This window comes from Xenopus laevis, chromosome 1L (assembly GCF_017654675.1).
Source record: "Xenopus laevis strain J_2021 chromosome 1L, Xenopus_laevis_v10.1, whole genome shotgun sequence".
Taxonomy (NCBI): Eukaryota; Metazoa; Chordata; class Amphibia; order Anura; family Pipidae; genus Xenopus; species Xenopus laevis.
The window spans coordinates 22,425,072-22,446,107 of NC_054371.1; the positions used below are offsets into that span (position 1 = coordinate 22,425,072).

The 21,036-nt window shown below is 42.3% G+C and overlaps 1 protein-coding gene across 2 annotated transcripts in view; it reads right to left on the reverse strand.

Moving 5' to 3' along the window:
- Nucleotides 1–7,631: 7,631 nt before the first annotated feature.
- The window catches only part of LOC108697740 (lateral signaling target protein 2 homolog), a 151,877-nt gene continuing 138,472 nt past the window's right edge, over nucleotides 7,632–21,036 (reverse strand). For both annotated transcript variants that reach the window (XM_018228079.2, XM_018228069.2), the window contains 5 exons: nucleotides 16,220–16,359; nucleotides 14,015–14,131; nucleotides 11,278–11,382; nucleotides 9,858–9,961; nucleotides 7,632–8,910 (listed from right to left, as the gene is read on the reverse strand). In XM_018228079.2, the coding sequence (XP_018083568.1) occupies nucleotides 8,779–8,910; nucleotides 9,858–9,961; nucleotides 11,278–11,382; nucleotides 14,015–14,131; nucleotides 16,220–16,359 (598 nt within the window). In that variant the 3' untranslated portion in view covers nucleotides 7,632–8,778. The remainder of the gene's footprint in view (nucleotides 8,911–9,857; nucleotides 9,962–11,277; nucleotides 11,383–14,014; nucleotides 14,132–16,219; nucleotides 16,360–21,036) is intronic.

The window sequence follows — 21,036 nt, forward strand, 5'->3', positions numbered from 1 at the left end:
TTTCATACAGTAACAAAAGCCGGCAGTGAGTGAGCAATTTGCCAAAAACTAAAAGTTGTGCGTCTGTGTCCACTGCAAGTGATAGAGAAGAAACACTCAACTGAGCGACACCATTTCCCACTCATTCATTTCTATGAGCGACATCAACAGAGCAGAAGACGACAGTTAATTATCACTTCCAAATCCATTTCTGCAAGCGCCATGGTTTCTACATATCAGTTTTAACTCTGCTCCCCCCATCTCCATATTCAGCATTATATAAATTGGGCCAGAAATGCATCAGTTCCGTCAATATTCACTCGGGCACAGGGCGAGGGTTCCTTATTACTTACCCCCATCTCTCTATATCTGCTCTGGGCAAGGGGCTATAGTGCTGCTGGCCATTTGCCTTGTCCCCCTGTCTCTACTGTTTATGTATCAGATAAAAGTTCAGTGTTGGGGACAAGACAACCTTTTACTGGGGAAAACAAAATCTATTGAAAGGAAACAAATCATATAATCCTCATTCATGACTCCTTTTCTCCATTTAATGATTTATTCTAAGGGCAGAGACACGCTCAGATTCGGGGAGATTAGTCACTCAGCGACAAATCTCTTCTCCGGGGCGACTAATCTCCCCGAACTGCTTCCCGTCGGCTAGAATGCAAATTGCCGGCGGGGTGACAATCGGTGTGCTTCATTTTCCGTAGTCGCCCGAAGTTGCCAGATAAGGAAACTTCGGGCAATTTTGGAAAACGAAGTGATCCGAGTGCCATCCCACCAACTATTTAGATTCTACCAGGCGGGACGCAGTTCAGGGAGATTAGTCGCCCCGAAGAAGAGGCGACTAATTCTTTCCGAATCTGAGCATGTGTCTCTGCCCTAACTGGGCAGTCCAAGCCAATCAGGCTCCTCCTCTCCAACTGCAGGAATAGTGCTAGGAATAGGGTGCAGGAATAACACTTGGAAGATGATAAAAAGGCAAGGAGCAGAGAGAAGTGGTATAATCCAACATGTTTTCTGCACTTTGTGCTCTGCCCAGGGGCGTAACTATAGAGGAAGCAGACCCTCATTAATGAGAACTTCATTAATAAACAATTTGATCATATCTTGGTAGAATATACCAACTTCAATATCAATATTTTAGGGCCCTAAATTGAATTTGCTATGGGGCCAAATAACATCTAGTTACACCACTGACTCCACCCTGTGAAGAATTGCTCCTAATTGAAGCTTGGAGACTTGTGTCCTAGTGATGCACAGGCACCTGACCTGGTGAATGGCCTCGATTTATCAATCCGCACCTGATCCGCCCTGTCTGTTATGTCATGAAGGGGCGGGGTCTGAAGTTCACCTATAAATATAGAGGCTGCCAGAGGCGGAAGCTGGGCAGAGTAATGTTGCAGATGGGGAGGGTGGAAAGCTTTTAAAACATATGTAAATTGATAAAACCCACAACCCGATCCGCAGAACCACCAACCCGCATCTATACCCACACCCAAAAATCCTACCAGCAAACCCCAGGTTACCCTTTTTTTTTTTACCCGTGGGTACCTGACTCCACCCATTTCCCAGTGCAGATGCAGCCAATGAATGAAGCACAGATCCAGGCCTGGTCCTATGGCAGCCCATGCTGAGCTCTGATTTCCAATCCAACGCTAGGTGCTGAGCTCAGCCAGACCCTAGATTTAAAAATGGTTTAAATAATATCATGGCTGTACAACAGGAGCACCACCTGCTGTTCTGTCTGGTCGACCACCAGTAGGTTATGGAGGAGGAATCTCTTCAGGCTGCTCTACTTGTTTCTCTACAAAGAGCAGAAATGCGTCCAAAGGTGCTTCCTGCATCATTAAAGGGATACTGTCATGGGGCAGCTGGGAAATTGACAAATTGTCTAGCCCCATGTCAGATTTCAAAATTGAATATAAAAAAATCTGTTTGCTCTTTTGAGAAATGGATTTCAGTGCAGAATTCTGCTGGAGCAGCACTATTAACTGATTCATTTTGAAAAAAATTTTTTTTCCCATGACAGTATCGCTTTAACTTTTTACCATGGCAGTCGTCCCTGTAGGGGGCACTCCTACTGAAAATTTGTGATATTAGTAGTATGGATGCACCGAATCCAGGATCTGGTTCGGGATTCGGCCAGGATTTGGCCAAATCCTTCTGCCAGGCCGAACAGAATCAAAATCCTAATTTGCATATGCAAATTAGGGGAGGGAAATCTCGTGACTTTTTGTCACAAAACAAGGAAGTAAAAAATGTTTTCCCCTTCCCACCCTGCATATGCAAATTAGGATTCAGATTTGTTTCGGTATTCAGCCAAATCTTTCGAGAAGGATTCGAGGGTTCGGCCGAATCCAAAATAGTGGGTTCGGTGCATCCATAATTAGTAGAATAAAACTGTGAATTTCATGTAGACCAAAAGAAAAGAACACTGAATGTTAAAGGCAAAAGTGCGCAGAAGGGAAATTTTAATGATAATTTGCTTGAATTTTGTAACTGGAAATTGTACTTTTTTAGTGCAAGTGTAGGAGAAGGTCAGAGATCAATTAGAAGCCCAGACGGAAGGAAAGAGGCGCAGATAGAGAAATTACTGATCGTTTAATTATCTGAAGTGATTACAAGACAAAAGTGTCCCTCGGAAGCGAGTGCGTCCCAACACAAAGTCCTTGTGCTTTACACGTAGAGAAATCCAAGTATTTACATAAGAAACTACTGTACAGCATCTGAGATCCGTAAATAGATTTATGGAAAGGTTTCTCTGCTCATTTCTATGGCATGTACAAAATAAGAACAGGCTTTAAATAAATAAAGGTACAATCCGTTAAATAATATTCATTCGATTTCACAGCAGGAGGAGTCGGTGCATATTTATTTCACATCTTGTAGCGGAACCAAAAAAAAATAAGCACAATGTGTCCTTAATTAAAGGAAAAGTAAAGAAACTGCAATATCTGTTGCAAAGTGAAGCCTGAGATTAAAGCCTGATGAGAAAAGCAGGGGGTCGATGCCGCTCTCTCCGACATACACCGGTGACTATGGGTTTGTACAGCAGCAGGGAGGTTCCACCAGCAGCTCTTGCAGAACTACACCCTTCAGTAGCGAGGCAGCTCAGCGCTAATATGGGGAAGTCATACAACATGGTGTTGATGGGGAAGCAACCAAGGAATGCCATATTTGTATATGTGCTCCATGCTCATCTCAATAACTCACCATATTGGCCACAAAGCTTTAATAGGAATACACAAAACCATCAGTATCTTAGGTAATGGATATTCTACCCGTGGTGCTGAACTATAACCCTCACCACACTCACTGATGGGCTTATTCAGCTATCTACCATACATCACATTTCCTTTTCTGAACTTACCAATATCTGTGGGAAGTGCCATATTGCTTGTATCAGTAGGGTTGCCACCTGGCCGGCATTTCACTGGCCTAGCCACTAAAATACCAGCCAAGGCCAGTATTTCAAATTACTAGTCAATTCAGCCTCCGTTCTGCCCCCAGGCCCTAGTTTTCATATTCACCAAATCCTCTTTGGATTCTACACCTGATGATGTGTGTTGGCCCCTTGATGCCCACTTCATGGGGTTGTTCACCTTTAAATTAACTATTAGTATGATGTAAAGAGAGATATTCTGCGACAATTTGCAATTGGTTTTCCTTTTTTATTATTTGTGGTTTTTGAGTTATTTAGCTTTTTATTCAGCAGTTCTCCAGTTTGCAAATTCAGCCCTCTGTTTGCTACGGTGCAAATTCCCCTAGCAACCATGCATTGATTTGAATAAGAGCCTGGAATATAAACAGGAGAGGCCTGAATAGAAAGACGAGTAATAAAAAATAGCAATAACAATACATGTGTAGCCTTACAGAGGATTTGTTTTTTTTAGATGGGGTCAGTGACCCCCATTTGAAAGCTGGAAAGAGTTAGAACAAATTGAATCAGCAAGTCCAGTTGTTCTAGATTTACTTCTACTAGTCAGGACAAAAAGGCAAATCATTAAAAAAAACAATTAAAACTAAATAACGAAGACCAATTGAAAAATTGCTTAGCCATTCTATAATATACTAAAAATTAACTTAAAGGTTAACCACCCCGTTAAGAATGTCCAAGCCCGGTCAGTATAGATCTGAGCCAAGGCAGTCTCTATAGTAATGTTATTACATCGTGTTCCCAATGTTGTTGGACTAGAGGAGGATCCTTATAAAAGACTCCTTGTCACCTGCTCATTTGCTGATGCAACCTATTCTAGTTTATATAACGCCTAGTGGCGAATTTAAATCTGACGCTGCCCTCGACTCCCCTCTCTCCCATATAAACAGCAGAGGGCCCCCATTGCAATCTGCCACCCCGGGCCCTTTGGTGCCAATACAGAAAGCGCAGCCCTATCAGCACAAGAGATTTTCAAGCAGTGCCAATATATACGCATATTGCAGCCAGAAATCAAGTACAATTTTATCCATGCAGATTAAGCCCCCTTAAATCTTCATTATCCTCCTCCTGTAACTACAACTGCCAGCAGACTGGAACCCTTGGTTATCATTAGAGACTGCTGTGTGTGTGAGCTGCAGTTTGGCAACATCTGGGGGTGTCTAGAATATAAATCCACTTGATATGATATGTACAAAGGCAAGTAGTGCAGAGAAGGAATATTCCATGTATACACAAGCAGCTATGGCTTTTCAGTCCGTATCATGTTAATTATAACTGCGTATTACTTCCCCTTTAGTTTATGGAATACGCCCCCAACAAGCCGCAGTGATCGTGGCTGGACAAACTGCTCACAGAAGTGGAAGACCCAATGGCTGGTGCCTTTCATAACCAAACTGTACGGCAGGGCCATAAATACAGGAGCCTGGGTGGTTTGGAAGATAGCGGGTGCCTGACCAACTGCAGGGCCACATGCTGAGAGCCCCTGAACCTGAGTTGCCAAACTGCACCGGGAGCTGAAGATTTGTTATTTCCAATTCCAGTGTCAGATACTTCCCTCTCTCTATCTGTAACAGTGTCTGTACTATAAAGCAAGGAAGGCTCTCAGCTGGGCATGCTGGGAAATAAAGTTCAGCCAATAGAAGCTGATTGTCCTTAGTAATTGCTTACAACCAAAAATAGCTTCTATGATAACGGCCCTCCACCTCTTTCTATAGGACACCTCCAGCATTCTCCCATAAGAGCAAACACTGTCAACTAGGGATGCAAAGAACCCAGGATTCACTCTGGGATTCGGCCTTTTTTAATCGGGACTCGGATTAGGCTGAACTGAATCCTAATCCAAAAAAATCACATGACTTTTCATCAACACAAACAAGGAAGTCGTTTTTTTTACCTTTTATTTCTCTACCCCCCTCATTTCCCTAATTTAAATATGCAAATTCGTTTTCGGTATTTGGCCAAAACTTTCACAAAGGATTCGGCCGAATCCTACAATAGTGCATTGGGTGCATCCCTACTGTCAATACATTTACCCACCTATACTTCCTCACTGGGTGCATTTATATAAGCAATCTTGTACTTTGCTTCTCCTGCTCATGCACAGCAGTCCAGTCTTGCTTTACGGCTCAGCTTTCCCCTCAGTATCTGCATCTGATTATAGCTCGCTCACAGCTGTGCCCACCCCCTTCCAACACACCACTAAGATTTGCTCAGTTGATATGGATTCCTACAGTTAACGGTGGAAAACGTGGCCTTTAAGGATGAACTGAAATTCCCGTAATCCTCAGTCTGCTGTGGATGATGGGAGTGGCCTGGAAGTTCAGCAAAAGCAGCAGGAAAGCCACAGATTAACCGGATTCATTCCAAAGCAGCCCTTATAGGAACTATTATTTATATAAACTAGGCCTAGACCCCCTACAACCCTCTATCTGTTGCCAGTGGGTCCTGGGAGTTATAGATCAACAATAAAGAAAGAGCGGCAGCTGGGAAACACTGATATAATGTGCTACTCTCACCATCTTGCCCTACTACTGCCAGCTTGCACAACTGTCATCTTGCTCTTCTTATTCCATCTTGCCCTACTACTGCCAGCTTGCACAACTGTCATCATCTTGCTCTTCTTATTCCATCTTGCCTACTACTGCCAGCTTGCACGACTGTCATCTTCTTGCTCTTCTTATTCCACCATGCCTACTACTGGCAGGTTGCATAACTGTCATCATCTTGTCCTACTATTCCACGATTCCACCACTCTCCCTATCTACGACTCTATAGTCCAGTGATCCCCAACCAGTGGCACGTGAGCAACATGTTGCTCTCCAAACCCTTGGATGTTGCTCTCAGTGTCCTCAAAGCAGGTGCTAATTTTTGAATTCCAGGCTAAGAAGCAAGTTTTAATTGCATAAAACCCAAGTATAGTGCCAAGTAGAGCCTCTTGTAGGCTGCCAGTCCACACAGGGTCTACCAAATAGCCAATCATAGCACTTATTTGGCAACCCAAGGGACTTTTCCATCCTTGTGTTGCTCTCCAACTCTTTTTATACTTGAATGTGGCTCACGGGTTAAAAAAGGTTGGGGACCCCTGCTATAGTCTATGCAGACTGTTTATAGACACCAGCCTAATTGCCCCCACTCTCAATCGGTAATTACTTTATGGGAAAGGTTGAGAAAACTTTGGACGACTTCGGAAAACAAAGCGCTCTGAGTGCTATCCCACCAGCGATTTACATTCTAGCCAGTGGGAGGCAGTTCGGGAAGATTAGTCGCCCCAAAGAAGAGGAGATTTGTCGCCAGGTGACTAATCTCGCTGAATCTGAGCGTGTGTCCTGACCCTATAGGATCTACGTTTATAACACAAGTAGAGGTAATAAAAACCAAGTAAAGAATCAAAAAATCATTTTTGATTAAAAAAAAAAAATCATAAGTAATGAATAATAATACATTTGTAGCCTTACAGAGCATTTGTCTTAAGATGGGGTCAGTGACCCCTATTTGAAAGTCAGAATTAAAAGGAAAATCATTCAAAAACTATAAAAAAAAGAAAAAATGAAGACCAACTGAAAGTTGCTTAGAATCAGCCATTCTATAAGTTAACTTAAAGGCGAACCGCCTCTTTAAGTCCATATTAAGTATACTGTACATTCCTGATCTTTGTCGCACTATTCTACTTTCCTGCATTGCGGGGCCCGTGATTTATCTCTTTATATATTATATTTGACATCTGCTATTTCAATAGCTTAGAATTCCTCACCCCCCCCCACAAAAATCAAAATCCAAAAATAAATATAAATGATCAAATCCAGTGTATCCAGGATTAACCCCCTCAACAGAAATAGATTATACCAGAGGAATGTCCAATCAGAACCTGTGTAAAGCCGGCACACGAGCAATCAGACGGGGAGTGTAGGCTGCGGGGAGAGTAAGGGCAGTACATTTAGTTGCAAGTAGCTGCTTCGCTGTGGGAAAGGTACGGCAGCTCCATGATACGTCACTATGTAATGACACAGTGATCTCACAATTGACTTGCCCTTTAAAACTTAGATTGGTGTTTTAGAACACTATGAATGATTCCAGTTGTCTCCAGGGTGAAATGACAGATACACTGTGTGAATGGGGACATTAGAATCCCTTCTCTGTCTCTACCTCCCTATGGAAAATCTGGGATATATTCCGCCACACTGTTGTTCCACAGAGACCCCTATCCACCCCAAGGTGAATGTCACATGTTTATTAGAGTGCTATGGATGTGGCCAGCCCTTCATAAATAAATAACTGGAATGTAAAAGGAAATCCCTTGGGAACACTGTGTCACATGGTACAACCGGATGGGAGGAGGGAACACCCATGAAGTCATGTCTCTGAGGTCACTGCGTGTGCCAATACCCTTGGGTGTCCCTCACATCTATGGACCAAGACCTTCTAATGAATTATGGTTTTTTTCAACATTATTGCTATGAATCTGGTAATAAAGGAAATGCTCTTTGCATGACAAGCACATGCTCTTTGCTTCCAACCTCTATTTCTGCTTCTCTTCCACTGGTTTCCTTCCACCCACCGGGTGAGAATAATGATGGAAGAGGGAATACAGGGCTGATATGGTGCCTAGATTATGGTGAGAATATGGTGCCTAGGTTATGGTGAGGATATGATGTCTAGGTTATGGTGATGATATGGTGCCTATGTTATGGTGAGGATATGGTGCCTATGTTATGGTGAGGATATGGTGCCTATGTTATGGTGAGGATATGGTGGCTAGGCTATGGTGAGGATATGGTGCCTATGTTATGGTGAGGATATGGTGGCTAGGCTATGGTGAGGATATGGTGCCTATGTTATGGTGAGGATATGGTGGCTAGGCTATGGTGAGGATATGGTGCCTATGTTATGGTGAGGATATGGTGGCTAGGTTATGATGGGGATATGGTGCCTATGTTATGTTGAGGAAATGGTGATTAGGTTATGGTGAGGATATGGTGTCTAGATTATGTTGAGGATATGGTGCAGAGAGATGCTACAATCATTGAGTCTCCGGTGTTTAAGGTAAAGCAGTGGTGCAGCAAGACAGAATGCTCATAGCCCTATTCCTCGCCGGGAGCAGTTCTCTAGGAGTCAATGTCATTGTTAGCTTAAAGCGGGACTGTTTGGAAGACTGAACCAAAGACGGGATCTGCAGACGTTTCATATTTTTCCTATAGCAGCTTTAGAAAATGCAATTGGAACTCTGTACACAGCATGATCAATGTTTGGGTTAAAGCCTGCATGCCTCCTGCACATTGCCCCCAGCTCCTCTGTCCGGAGGTGATTCTTGGCTTGGGTCGAGTGCAACGTGAGTTGGGATCCAGTTCCTCCGAGTGCAGCCGTCACATTCCAGCCCTGTCGCTATAGAAGGGGGTGACGTGGAACATGTAGCAGTGAGTGCAGACTCGCACGGGCTTCATCTGTCCATATCGTGGCAAAGGGGCCGAATGGGAAGAGCAGCGAGAGCAGAAGATCTGTTCAAAGGCAACAAAGAGGTTGATGTTGGAAGCCAGATATTAAAGGAACAGTAACACCAAGAAATAAAAGTCTTTTAAAGGAATACCAGTATAATGTAGTGTTGCCCTGCACTAGTTAAACTGATGTTTGCTTCAGAAACACTACTATAGATTATATAAACAAGCTGCTGTGTAGCCATGGGGGCAGCCATTCAAGCACAGGATACACAGTAGATAACAGATAAGTACTACTATAGTTTATATAAACAAGCTGCTGTGTAGCCATGGGGGCAGCCATTCAAGCACAGGATACACAGTAGATAACAGATAAGTACTACTATAGTTTATATAAACAAGCTGCTGTGTAGCCATTTGGGCAGCCATTCAAGCACAGGATACACAGTAGATAACAGATAAGTACTACTATAGTTTATATAAACAAGCTGCTGTGTAGCCATGGGGGCAGCCATTCAAGCACAGGATACACAGTAGATAACAGATAAGTACTACTATAATTTATATAACCAAGCTGCTGTGTAGCCATGGAGGCAGCCGTTCAAACACAGGATACACAGTAGATAACAGATAAGTCCTGAAGAATCCCATTGTGTACTACAGAGCTTATCTGTTATCTGCTGTGTATCCTGAGCCTTTTTTCCTTTTTCAGCTTTGAATGGCTGCCCCCATGGCTACACAGCAGCTTGTTTATATAAACTATAGTAGTACTTATCTGTTATCTACTGTGTATCCTGTGCTTGAATGGCTGCCCCCATGGCTACACAGCAGCTTGTTTATATAAACCATAGTAGTGTTTCTGAAGCAAACACTCCAGTTTCCTTGTGCAGCTCAACAGTACATTATATTTTCATAACTTAAAAACACTTTAATATGTTGGTGTTACTGTTCTTTAATGGAAGCGTGATTGCCTGACCAGCAGGCGCAGATACATTATATTATATGGTTACCTTGCCACAGCTCCGGCAGTGGTGTTTCCTGCGAATGACTGTGAAGGGGGCCTTGCAGGCCGTGCATAAACTGCACACTTCATCCGGCACCCAATCAGGAGGATCTGCACAACAGACAAAAGTCATTGCAGTCAATGCCGGACAAAATAGCACCATCTGTTCTGGGTATGAAATTGGCTCACCGGCTGACTGGCCAGGTGCAGTTTGGCCAAATAAAAAGAACAGACAAAGTATATGATACAAGCAACCAGCCAGGGGTCAGATCACTTCTGAAGTGTTTGATTCCAAATGGATGATTAGAACACAAAGCTTTCAAAGCAAGATGAGGAATTTTTCAGTAATAGAAATTTTGGATGTTCATACCATAAATCTACTAGAAAACATTAAATAAACCCAATAGGCTGGTTTTGCTTCCAATAAGGATTAATTATATCTTAGTTGGGATCAAGTACAAGTTACTGTTTTATTATTACAGAGAAAAAGGGAATCATTTTTAAAAATGTGGATTATTTGGATATAATGGTGTCAATGAGAGATGGGCTTTCCATAATTCAGAGCTTTCTGGATAACTGACAGGCCCAGATTTGTGAAAAGGCCACCAAGGCCGGGGCATAGGGTGGCAGGATCAGGGGCGCTTTGCCATTGAGGCTAGTTGAGGCTGTGGCAGCGCCCCACTAGGTACCAGGGGCGGCAAAAATGCCGCTCCTGGTACTTTAAGAGCCGGAAATTCGGCTCTTCTAGTGCAGAGAGCGCAGTTAGGCTCTCTGCGCTAGCGTACTGGCCCTCTCTGCTGCCCTTGTGGACCCCCCTGGACCATCTCAGGTGCAAAAAGGTAAGCGCACAGGGGAGGGGGGGGCAGCGGAGGTGCCAGGATTGCCCCTGGGCAGTATTTTAAGTGGCGGCACGAAGCCCATCCGCACCCACAGTGGTTTGGAAGCTCTGGGGATGATCATAAGATACAATGGTTTTTTTAAATTTCTCATTTGCCAATCCCCAGTGCTCCTGACCTGATGATGAAAATTTGTGCCTGTACACAAATGAAGGGGAGGGGACATGGGCAGCATCGGATCGGACATGGGGGGGGGCACTACTAACCTCTGCTCCCCCCTCCCAGCACGCATGTGCAAACATCGGGATCGACCATCATTTTTACCGGCCAGGCCTGTAAAATAACGGCCAGTTGGCAACCTTAACCATGAGGGCCGGGTTTTTTCCCGGTGTCCCGCTGGCCCAGTCCGACGCTGGACATGGCTGACGAACGGCAGCGGCATAGGGGCGCCCGCTATGTAAATCTGGCCCTGATATCGGATCCTATACCTGTATGCGGATTCCCAACATACAATAAAATCTATATCTGTCCTCACCTGCCATCTCCAACCCTACAGATGGGAAATGCAATGATACATGCAACATTAAATACCTTCAAATTCCCCATCCCGGGCCTTGGCTGCCAGCTCTGAAGAAGTGATGGTTTCCTGGCACAGGGCACAATCTTCTAGAGCCGCACTTCTAAGCCCCTGGTTGGCTACAAAGCAAAGAAAATTTCAATTATGCATTCATACATCCTTTGTAATCATTTACCATGTAAATAAAAGTCATTGGTTAAAGGGAAACTAAAAAAATTGACGTTTTTAAAGGGGTTGTTCACCTTTGAAATAACTTAGTATGACGTAGCTTTCATATTCACCAAATTCTCTTTGGATTCTCCACCTGATGATGCATGCTGGCCCCCTTACTGCCCACTTCAAGGGGTTGTCCTTTAAATTAAGTTTTAGTATGATGTAGAGAGGGATATTCTGAGACAATTTGCAATTCGTTTTCATTTTTTATTATTCCTGGTTTTGGAGTTATTTAACTTTTTACTCAGCAGCTCTCTGGTTTGCAATTTCAGCAATCTGGTTGCTAGGGTCCAAATTCCCCTAGCAACCATGCATTGATTTGAATGAGACTGAAATATGAATAGGAGAGGCCTGAATAGAAAGACGAGTAATAAAAAGTAGCAATAACAATACATTTGTAGCCTTGCAGAGCATTTGTTTTTAGACAGGGTCAGTGACCCCCATTTCAAAGCTGGAAAGAGTCAGAAGAAGGGGGCAAATAATTTAAAAACTATAAAAAAAAAAAAAGGGAAAAAATTAAGGCGAATTGAAAAGCTGATTGGAATTAGCCATTCTATAACATACTAAAAGTTAACTTAAAGGTGAACCACCCCTTTAACTCCTTATATGAAACAGGGCTACTGTGCAGCACCCCAATACCAGCAGTGCAAATGAATTATATGGAATTCACAACTGAGAGCTGTTTGGGGGCATCAGGGCAGCCTCCAGGTAGTAAAGATGTCTGGGGACCATCCCATTTTCACACTTGCAACAAAAACAGCAGTGACATTTCTCCATCATATTCCGCCCAAATGAAAGTCATTTCTTTTCCCAAAGGGAACACTGTAGCCAATGCTCTACTCCAATTCAGATGTCGTTCTTTTGTATTGACATTATTACTGGTCCGACACGGGCCCATTGCGTGTCCCATTGCTGCTCGTGCCCACTCAAGCCAAAAGGTAATCATATACATATATACAGGTATATAATCATATATCAGAAAGGGAATTAGGGGAAGGTTACACTCCAGGTTGCGCTGAACCCTTTTTATTATAATGCATTTCAGTTTAGAGGGTTCTTCATTAAATCAGAGGCCAAACAGAAATAAAATGTTTCTGTATATCTAATATAGAAGGGCCCATATGAGAAGGTCATTTTGGTAAAAGAATAAAGATATATAGTGAATAAAGTACCCCCTCTTGTAAAATATAGGGATATTATAAGTTACAGAGGAGTTTCATGACCATATAAAAGTACGAGGCCGAAGGCCGAGTGTTTTTATACAGGTCATGGAACTACGAGGAAACTTCTAATATCCTCATATTTTGCAACTGTGGGTACTTTATTATAATACACAAGTTTCAGTGAGTCATGTGACAGAAATGACATCAGAACTCACCGTTTATAACTGATGACATCAGAACTCACCGTTTATAAGGATATAATTTACAGGATATTCATGGCTTTTGTGTATTATATAGTGAATAAAGTACCCTCTTGTAAAATATAAGGATATTATAAGTTACCGAGGAGTTTCATGACCATATAAAAACACGAGGCCGAAGGCCGAGTGTTTTTATACAGGTCATGGAACTCCGAGGTAACTTCTAATATCCTCATATTTTACAACTGGGGGTACTTTATTAATTATAATACACAAATTTTAGTGAGTCATGTGACAGAAATTACATCACTACTCACCGTTTATAACTGATGACATCACTACTCACCGTTTATAAGGATATCATTTACAAGATATTCATGGCTTTTGTGTATTATATATATATAATACACTAAAACAATGAATATCTTGTAAATTATATCCTTATAAACTGTGACTAGTGATGTCATCAGTAATAAACAGTGATTAGTGATGTCATTTCTGTCACATGACTCACTAAAACTTGTGTATTACAATAAATAAAGTAACCCCTGTTTGAAAATACTAGGATATTAGAAGTAAACTTGGAGTTCCATGACCTGTACAAAAGCACTCGGCCTTGGGCCTCTTGTGTTTATATTGTCATGGAACTCCTCGGTGACTTATAATATCTTTTTATTTTACAAGAGGGGGTACTTTATTCCCTAAACAAAAGACTGCCGAGTCCAGCAATACCTCTGACTATACGTTACACTTGGGGAACATTTTTAGTATATTAGTATTTATTAATATTTAGTATTATATTTAGTATATTATTGTGTTTATTATTGAGCATGAAACATTGACTAACATTTTTGTTCTTTATCTAAATTGGTTGTTATCCGGGTGTATTACATTAGTAAATGTGTAAAAGGAGCCCCTCCTGCTGTTCTGCCCTGGGGTGGTCTGACAATTGGCAAACTTATGTTACTGATGCAGAAGCATCTCCTGACCCTTCTCTGCTCAGTTCTATTGCTCGGTGTGACAGGAGTATCTTAGCAGCGTACTAAGATAACCCTGAAATTAACCCTGAGGTTCGGTTGATCTCCAATCAATTTCCATTTTTGAATGCCTCAACCTTTTTGAAACTTGGCACAAAAAGAGATGTAACGTGTGGCATTTGTCCAAACTGCCAGTACCTTTCTTTTGCTTGCCCTTGTCATCAGTCTCTTGCTTAGTGGCCATCACCTCAAATAAAGTCTTCAGGATGCTTCTTAGGTCACTGGCGTAGTTTGTCTGCAACTGATCAGCGACACCTGCAATGCATAAGTAGTATTAGTAGCATTAGTAGTAGCAACGATTACTGGGAATGAAAAGGCCTGTATAGAATTCTGCTAAGTTGGCAGGGCCCACCACCCAGGGGCCCCACGCTGGCACTGAGCTAATATCCTGGCCCTTCTGGGGGGAATGGTCATTCTAAAGGCCCCCATACCTGAGCAGAAATAAGATGACAGTTTAAGTCGGCAGTTTATTGGGCATTGTATGGGCCCCTCCCCAAAAGTCAGCCAGATGTCGATCTGACAGGGTTAAAAATCCCATCGGATTTAGGACTGCATTGGTTTGTTGATGCAGCCCTCGATCCAACCACCGGTATGCTCAACGTTGTGATCCGACCAATGTGCTCTAGGGCCCATGCTCTGATCAGCCAGATATCACCAATCTCAAGGTGGGCATATCGGGGAGAGATCAGCTTGTTTGGCAAGGTCACCAAATGAGCGGATCTCTACATGGCCAGCTTAAGTAGCACGGGGCCCCATGAATAACAATGGTGGCCCTGCCAGTAAGTCTTTAGTGTTGATGAACATTCTGTCCTGCACTGCAGCCCTATGGGAAGGGCATAAACAACTGATTTTCTTTAGCCACTTTTACTTCTTGAACTCAGAACTGTGCACAGATTGATTCAGGAAAAGTAATCCTCTAGTGCACTGAGCTTACGATCTGAGTTTGGTGCTCAAGTTTTAGGAATGTACAGAGACTTGGCCAAAGAAATTGACAAAACACGTAAGTGGTTTGCAGGCTGTCAGGGTTGGGGTACCCCTTCTTGGGCAACATTTGATCATGGCAATACCAAGTTTATACTAGGGATGCACCAAATCCACTATTTAGGAATCGGCCCAACCCCCGAATCCTTCGCGAAAGATTCAGCTGAATACCGAACCGAATCCTAATTTGCATATGCAAATTAGGGGTGGGAAGGGAAAAACATTTATTACTTCTTTGTTTTGTGACAAAAAGTCACACGATTTCCCTTTCTGTCCCTAATTTGCATATGCAAATTAGGATTCAGATTCTGCTGAAAAATGCTGAATCTTGCCCGAATCCCGAAATTAATCCTGGATTCAGCGCATCCCTAGTTTATACAGGGCAGCAAATAAGCATTCAGCCTTAAAGGAACAGTTCAGTGTAAAAATAAAAACTGGGTAAATAGATAGGCTGTGCAAAATAAACAATGTTTCTTATATAGTTAATTAGCTAAAAATGTAATGTATAAATGCTGGAGTGACTGGATGTCTAACATAATAGCCAGAACACTACTTGCTGCTTTTCAGCTCTCTTGGTTTCCACTGATTGGTTACCAGGCAGTAACCAATCAGTGACTTGAGGGGGAGCCACATGGATCATAACTGTTGGTTTTGAATCTGAGCTGAATGCTGAGGATCAATTGCAAACTCACTGAACAGTTATGTCCCATGTGGCCCCCCTTAAAGTCACTGACTAACTCGGAGTTAGAGAGCTGAAAAGCAGGAAGTAGTGTTCTGGCTATTATGTTACACATCCAATCACTCCAGCCTTTATACATTACATTTTTGGCTAACTAACTATATAAGAGACATTTTTTTTATTTTGCACAGCCTAATCTATTTACCCAGTTTTTATTTTTACACTGAACTGTTCCTTTAATCTCACGCTAAATGCCTTAGAGCTCTGCCCCTATGAACAGTGCCCTGGAGGTATAAGGCAGCCCATAGCAAACCCCTCCTCATAGGGCCCATCAGGTGAGGGAGAGCCCAGGATTGCCATGTAGAACATTTGTAGATACAGAGTTTTCACATGCCTGGCACTGCTTGAAATATAACCTGCCCCTCCATAGAAGAAGGCAGAGAAGCTGAATAATGATGACAAAGTCTATACAGATTGCTGAGCATTGTATAAAAACAAAGGGCACAATTAACATGAGAGCTTCAGCCTGACATTCCCATATTCTCTATAGAGCACAGGCCCTTTTATTAAACACAGTGTTGGGGGTCTATCCCTCCTGGAGCCTGCGGGCGTGTGTTACGGGGGACCCAAGGCTTATCCCTACACGAACCCCTTGCTGCCTCTTTAGAAGGGCCGTCACGCACCTGAGATGCAGACAAAGAGCCGGTGAATGAGGTCATTACTGCTGTGGAATCGGGATCGGATCTTGTGTCTGGAAGCAATTTTCGCGGCCTGCAGTGCCAGCTGAATCTCCTCCTGATCAATGTCGTCTGATGAGCAAGAGCTGGACCGGCACCGGGAAAAGGGTGACAGAAAGAACACAGGGAAAATTGACATGAACTGACAGCTGGGAAGGGGGGAGGCATGATCAGAAAGAAGACAAGGCAAGGGCCCTGTAAATAAGTCCCACATATTCTGTAATTATACCCTGTTGCCTTACTCAATCTGTGATGCTGGGAGTTGAAGTTTAGTTTTGGGACCTATTATCCAGAATGCTTGGGTCCTGGGATTTTCTGGAAAAAGGAATTTTCCTTAGTTTGGATCTCCATAGTAATACTTTTAATCATTTAGACATTAAAAATAGGGATGCACCAAATCTAGAATTGGGTTTTGGCCTTTCTCAGCAGAATTCAGTCGAATCCTCGTACTTGGCCGAACCAAATCTGAATCTGCATATGTAAATTAGGGGCAGGCGGGAAATCACATGACTTTTCGTCACAAAACAAGGTACAAGTAAAAAAATGTTTTTCTACGTTTTTCCTTTCCCACCCCTAATTTGCATATGCAACTTTGGATTCGGTTCGGTATTCAGCTAAATCTTTCGCAAAGGATTTGGGGATTCGGCAAAATCCTAAATAGTTGATTCGTTGCACCCCTAATTAAAAAAAAAAAACTAGGGATGCACGAATCCACTATTTTGGATTCGGCCGAACCCCCAAATCCTTCATGAAAATTTGGCTGAATACCGAACCGAATCCGCATCCCAATTTGCATATGCAAATATGGGACGGGAAGGGGAAAACATTTTTATTTCCTTGTTTTGTGACAAAGAGTCACACTATTTCCCTCCCCGCCCGGGATTCGGATTCAGTTTGGCCGGGCAGAAGGATTCGGCCGAATCCGAATCCTGCTGAAAAATGCTGGATTAGGTGCATTCCTAAATAATACCCTGTCTCCCAGAAATTTTCGGGAACAAAAGAAAAACCAAATCCAATTAAATGTTTACAAATACAAATTGCTGCTGTCAGAAGGTCAATATATAAATATCGGATTAACCATCTTCCACCTAAGAAATCTAATACTTTTATGATCTCTGCTCGTTTGAGAGTATTCAATTTAGATTTAGTACGGAGAAATTTTAAAAAAGAATATATGATAAACTGGTTATCATATCATATAACTGAACAAAAAAGAAAGGGACAGTATTTCTCATTTGAGATTTAATTAATTTTTAATCTCGTGATTAAAGGGGTTGTTCACCTTTAATCATGATGTAGAGAGTGATATTGGGAGACAATTTGCAATTGGTTTTCATTTTTTTTTATTATTTGTGTTTTTTGACTTATTTAGCTGCAGCTCTCCAGTTTACAATTTCAGCTATCTGGTTACTAGGGTCCAAATTACCCTAGCAACCATGCACTGATTTGAATAAGAGACTGGAATATGAATAGGAGAGGGACTGAATGGAAAGAGGAGTAATAAAAACTAGCAATAATAAATTTGTAGACTTACAGATTATTTGTTTTTTAGATGGGGTCAGTGACCCCCATTTGAAAGCTGGAAAGAGTAAGAAGATGAAGACAAATAATTAAAAAACTATAAAAAGAAAAAAATTAAGGCCCATCGAAAAGTTGCTTAGAATTGGCCATTCTATAACATACTAAAAGTTAACTTAAGGTGAACTACCCCATTAAATTTGAGAATCATTGCAATACTTTTACTTAATTGTTTTTTTTTGTTCGTTTTTTCGTTTTGTTTCTCTGTTGACTGTATTATTCTACTCAGTATATTTTGTGTTTTCCAATGCAATCTGAATTTAATTAAATTAAATAAAATTTAATCTGAATTGAACCCACTGACATGTGTAATAAGATCCTATATGTTCACATTGTCTTATGTGATATTATCCAAGTGGTTTATTTAGTGGCTTATTCTCATAAATGCAAATAAAAACGATTGAAACATGAGACGCAAGCTCCAATTCATTGGCCAGTGAAGAAACTTCAGTAAGTGATTTGTTGTTGGGGTGTAAAATACGTAATGATGAAAAGAAACCCCAGCTAATATACAGTATAGTAATGAGTTACTATGAGAGTAAAAGACGTGGGGCACTTGGTCTAGTTAGTAAATAGGCCACTAAATGAGACTTCCTCGCAGCACAGCAGAGATGTATTTACTATTGACGGCTAATCCTGAAATCAATGGTACTACAAGCAGCAGGACCAAATATAAAAAATGGTCTTGGCGGTGGAAGCAAAAAAAAACAATTATGTAGCATTAATAGGATTGGGAGCTGGTGGTAATTAGTCATTTCCAGGCGCTGACATCTTCCCCTGCAGACGGGGGTCGATAACATCTTCCCTTCTCTGGAGATTAAGATCTCTAACAAAAGATCTGGCTGGAGGCAAACTCATCTCATAACTCCTGACAGAGAGTGTGTGTGTGTGCGTAGTCCGTGCCGCGGCCAGTCTCAGAGCCAATGAGAGCTTCCGTAGTCTCGGTTTTGTAAAGCCTATGCCCTCCAGTCTAAAAAATATTTAAAAAATTCAAATGGCTGCCCGATTTTTGGCTATACATCTATCAGGGAGGCCCCTACACAAACCAATGAGCTGCCAACATCCTTTCGGCAGTTGTGTCCATTATGTTGCACTTTGCACACTGCCTTCCTGCTCGTAAACGACTCCTTAAAGGAGAACTAAACCCTAAATATGAATAAGGCTAAAACTGCCTTCTTTTATATAGTGAACTTATTGCAGCAGCCTAAAGATTCAGCTTGTCAATAGCAGCAATGATCCAGGACTTCAAACTTGTCACAGGGGATCACCATCTTGGAAAGTGTCTGTGACACTCACATGCTCAGTGGGCTCTGAGCAGCTGTTGAGAAGCTAAGCTTAGGGCTCGTCACTAATTATCCAGCAGAAAATGAGCTTCCCCTGTAATATAAGCTGATGCTACAGGTTTGCTGATTATTAAATTCTGATGCTAATTGCACTGGTTTCTGTGCTGCCATGTAGTAATTATGTGTATTAATTACTAATCAGCCTTATATTGTGACATTTCTATTCTATGTGTACTGTATATTGTGAGTGGGTCCCTAAGCTCAGTAAGTGACAGCAGCACAGAGCATGTGCAGTGAATCAGCAGAAAAGAAGACGGGGAGCTACTGGGGTATCTTTGGAGACTTACTTCTAAAGGGCAGTGGTTGCCTTGGGCTGGTACAGAAGCACAAAACATAATGTACAACATTTCTACCTACTTCTTTAGTTAGGCTTTAGTTCTCCTTTAAGAGTTCTAGGAAATAAGCGCCTCCCTTCCCTTCAGTGTAAGTCAGTGTCTCTCGCTCGCAGGTAAGGAGGAGTTCATATTAAGGATGCTGTACCCAATGAAAGAGCTTCTTCTACTTGCACAATTGCTCTGAAGTTGCACCATTCTGTAGTCTTCAGATTAATAAATAAATACAGGTGACTCATTAAAGATGCCACCTTTGAATGGATGCCACTCGGCTACCACATTAGAGAAGAAGATATATATATATGTCACTAATCATATCCCGGGGTGTATGTATACTCTGTGCCGAAGTGGATAGGCTGCTAAAGGCTCCACTGACTGCTTTTTTTTTAACCTCTAAACCATAAACCCCCCCCCCCCCCAAATATAACTACACGCAGAGGATCCAGTGAGAGAAATGCAAGGGATGCAAATGACAGGATTGATATAGAGGCCTGTTCATCCCAGAACTGCTTTGCACAACATAAAATATGCCTGGAGTGTTCAATCCCTCCTTACTGTACTGTCAGCACAATGTGAGAATACTCCCTAAGTACAGGGCTGAGCTTAGAGAGAGGAACTAATACACCCTTTCACTGTACCACTAGGCACCATCTCTCCCTACTATACCTGCTGTTCTACACTCACACTCCCTTCCCAGAGACTATTATCCACTGTTACTATAGACACCATCTCTCCCTACTATACCTGCTATCCCACAGTCACACTCCCTTCCCAGAGACTATTATCCCACTGTTACTATAGACACCATCTCTCCCTACTATACCTGCTATCCCACAGTCACACTCCCTTCCCAGAGACTATTATCCCACTGTTACTATAGGCACCATCTCTCCCTACTATACCTGCTATCCCACAGCCACAGTCCCTTCCCAGAGACTATTATCCACTGTTACTATAGGCACCATCTCTCACTACTATACCTGCTATCCCACAGTCACACTCCCTTCCCAGAGACTATTATCCACTGTTACTATAGACACCATCTCTCCCTACTATACCTGCTATCCCACAGCCACACTCCCTTCCCAGAGACTATTATCCCACTGTTACTATAGGCACCATCTCTCCCTACTATACCTGCTATCCCACAGTCACACTCCCTTCCCAGAGACTATTATCCACTGTTACTATAGGCACCATCTCTCCCTACTATACCTGCTATCCCACAGTCACACTCCCTTCCCAGAGACTATTATCCACTGTTACTATAGGCACCATCTCTCACTACTATACCTGCTATCCCATAGTCACACTCCCTTCCCAGAGACTATTTGGGCATATTTGCTATCAAGGTTTCTTTTTACAGCATTTACATGTCTCAATGTGCACTGCGCTGGAAATAACCAAATGGCGCACACGTACACACACACACACACACACACAATGGGCAGACAGATGAGAGGGGTAAGAGATAAAAGTTTTGTGAAGTGACTAACACTGATCAGTTTGT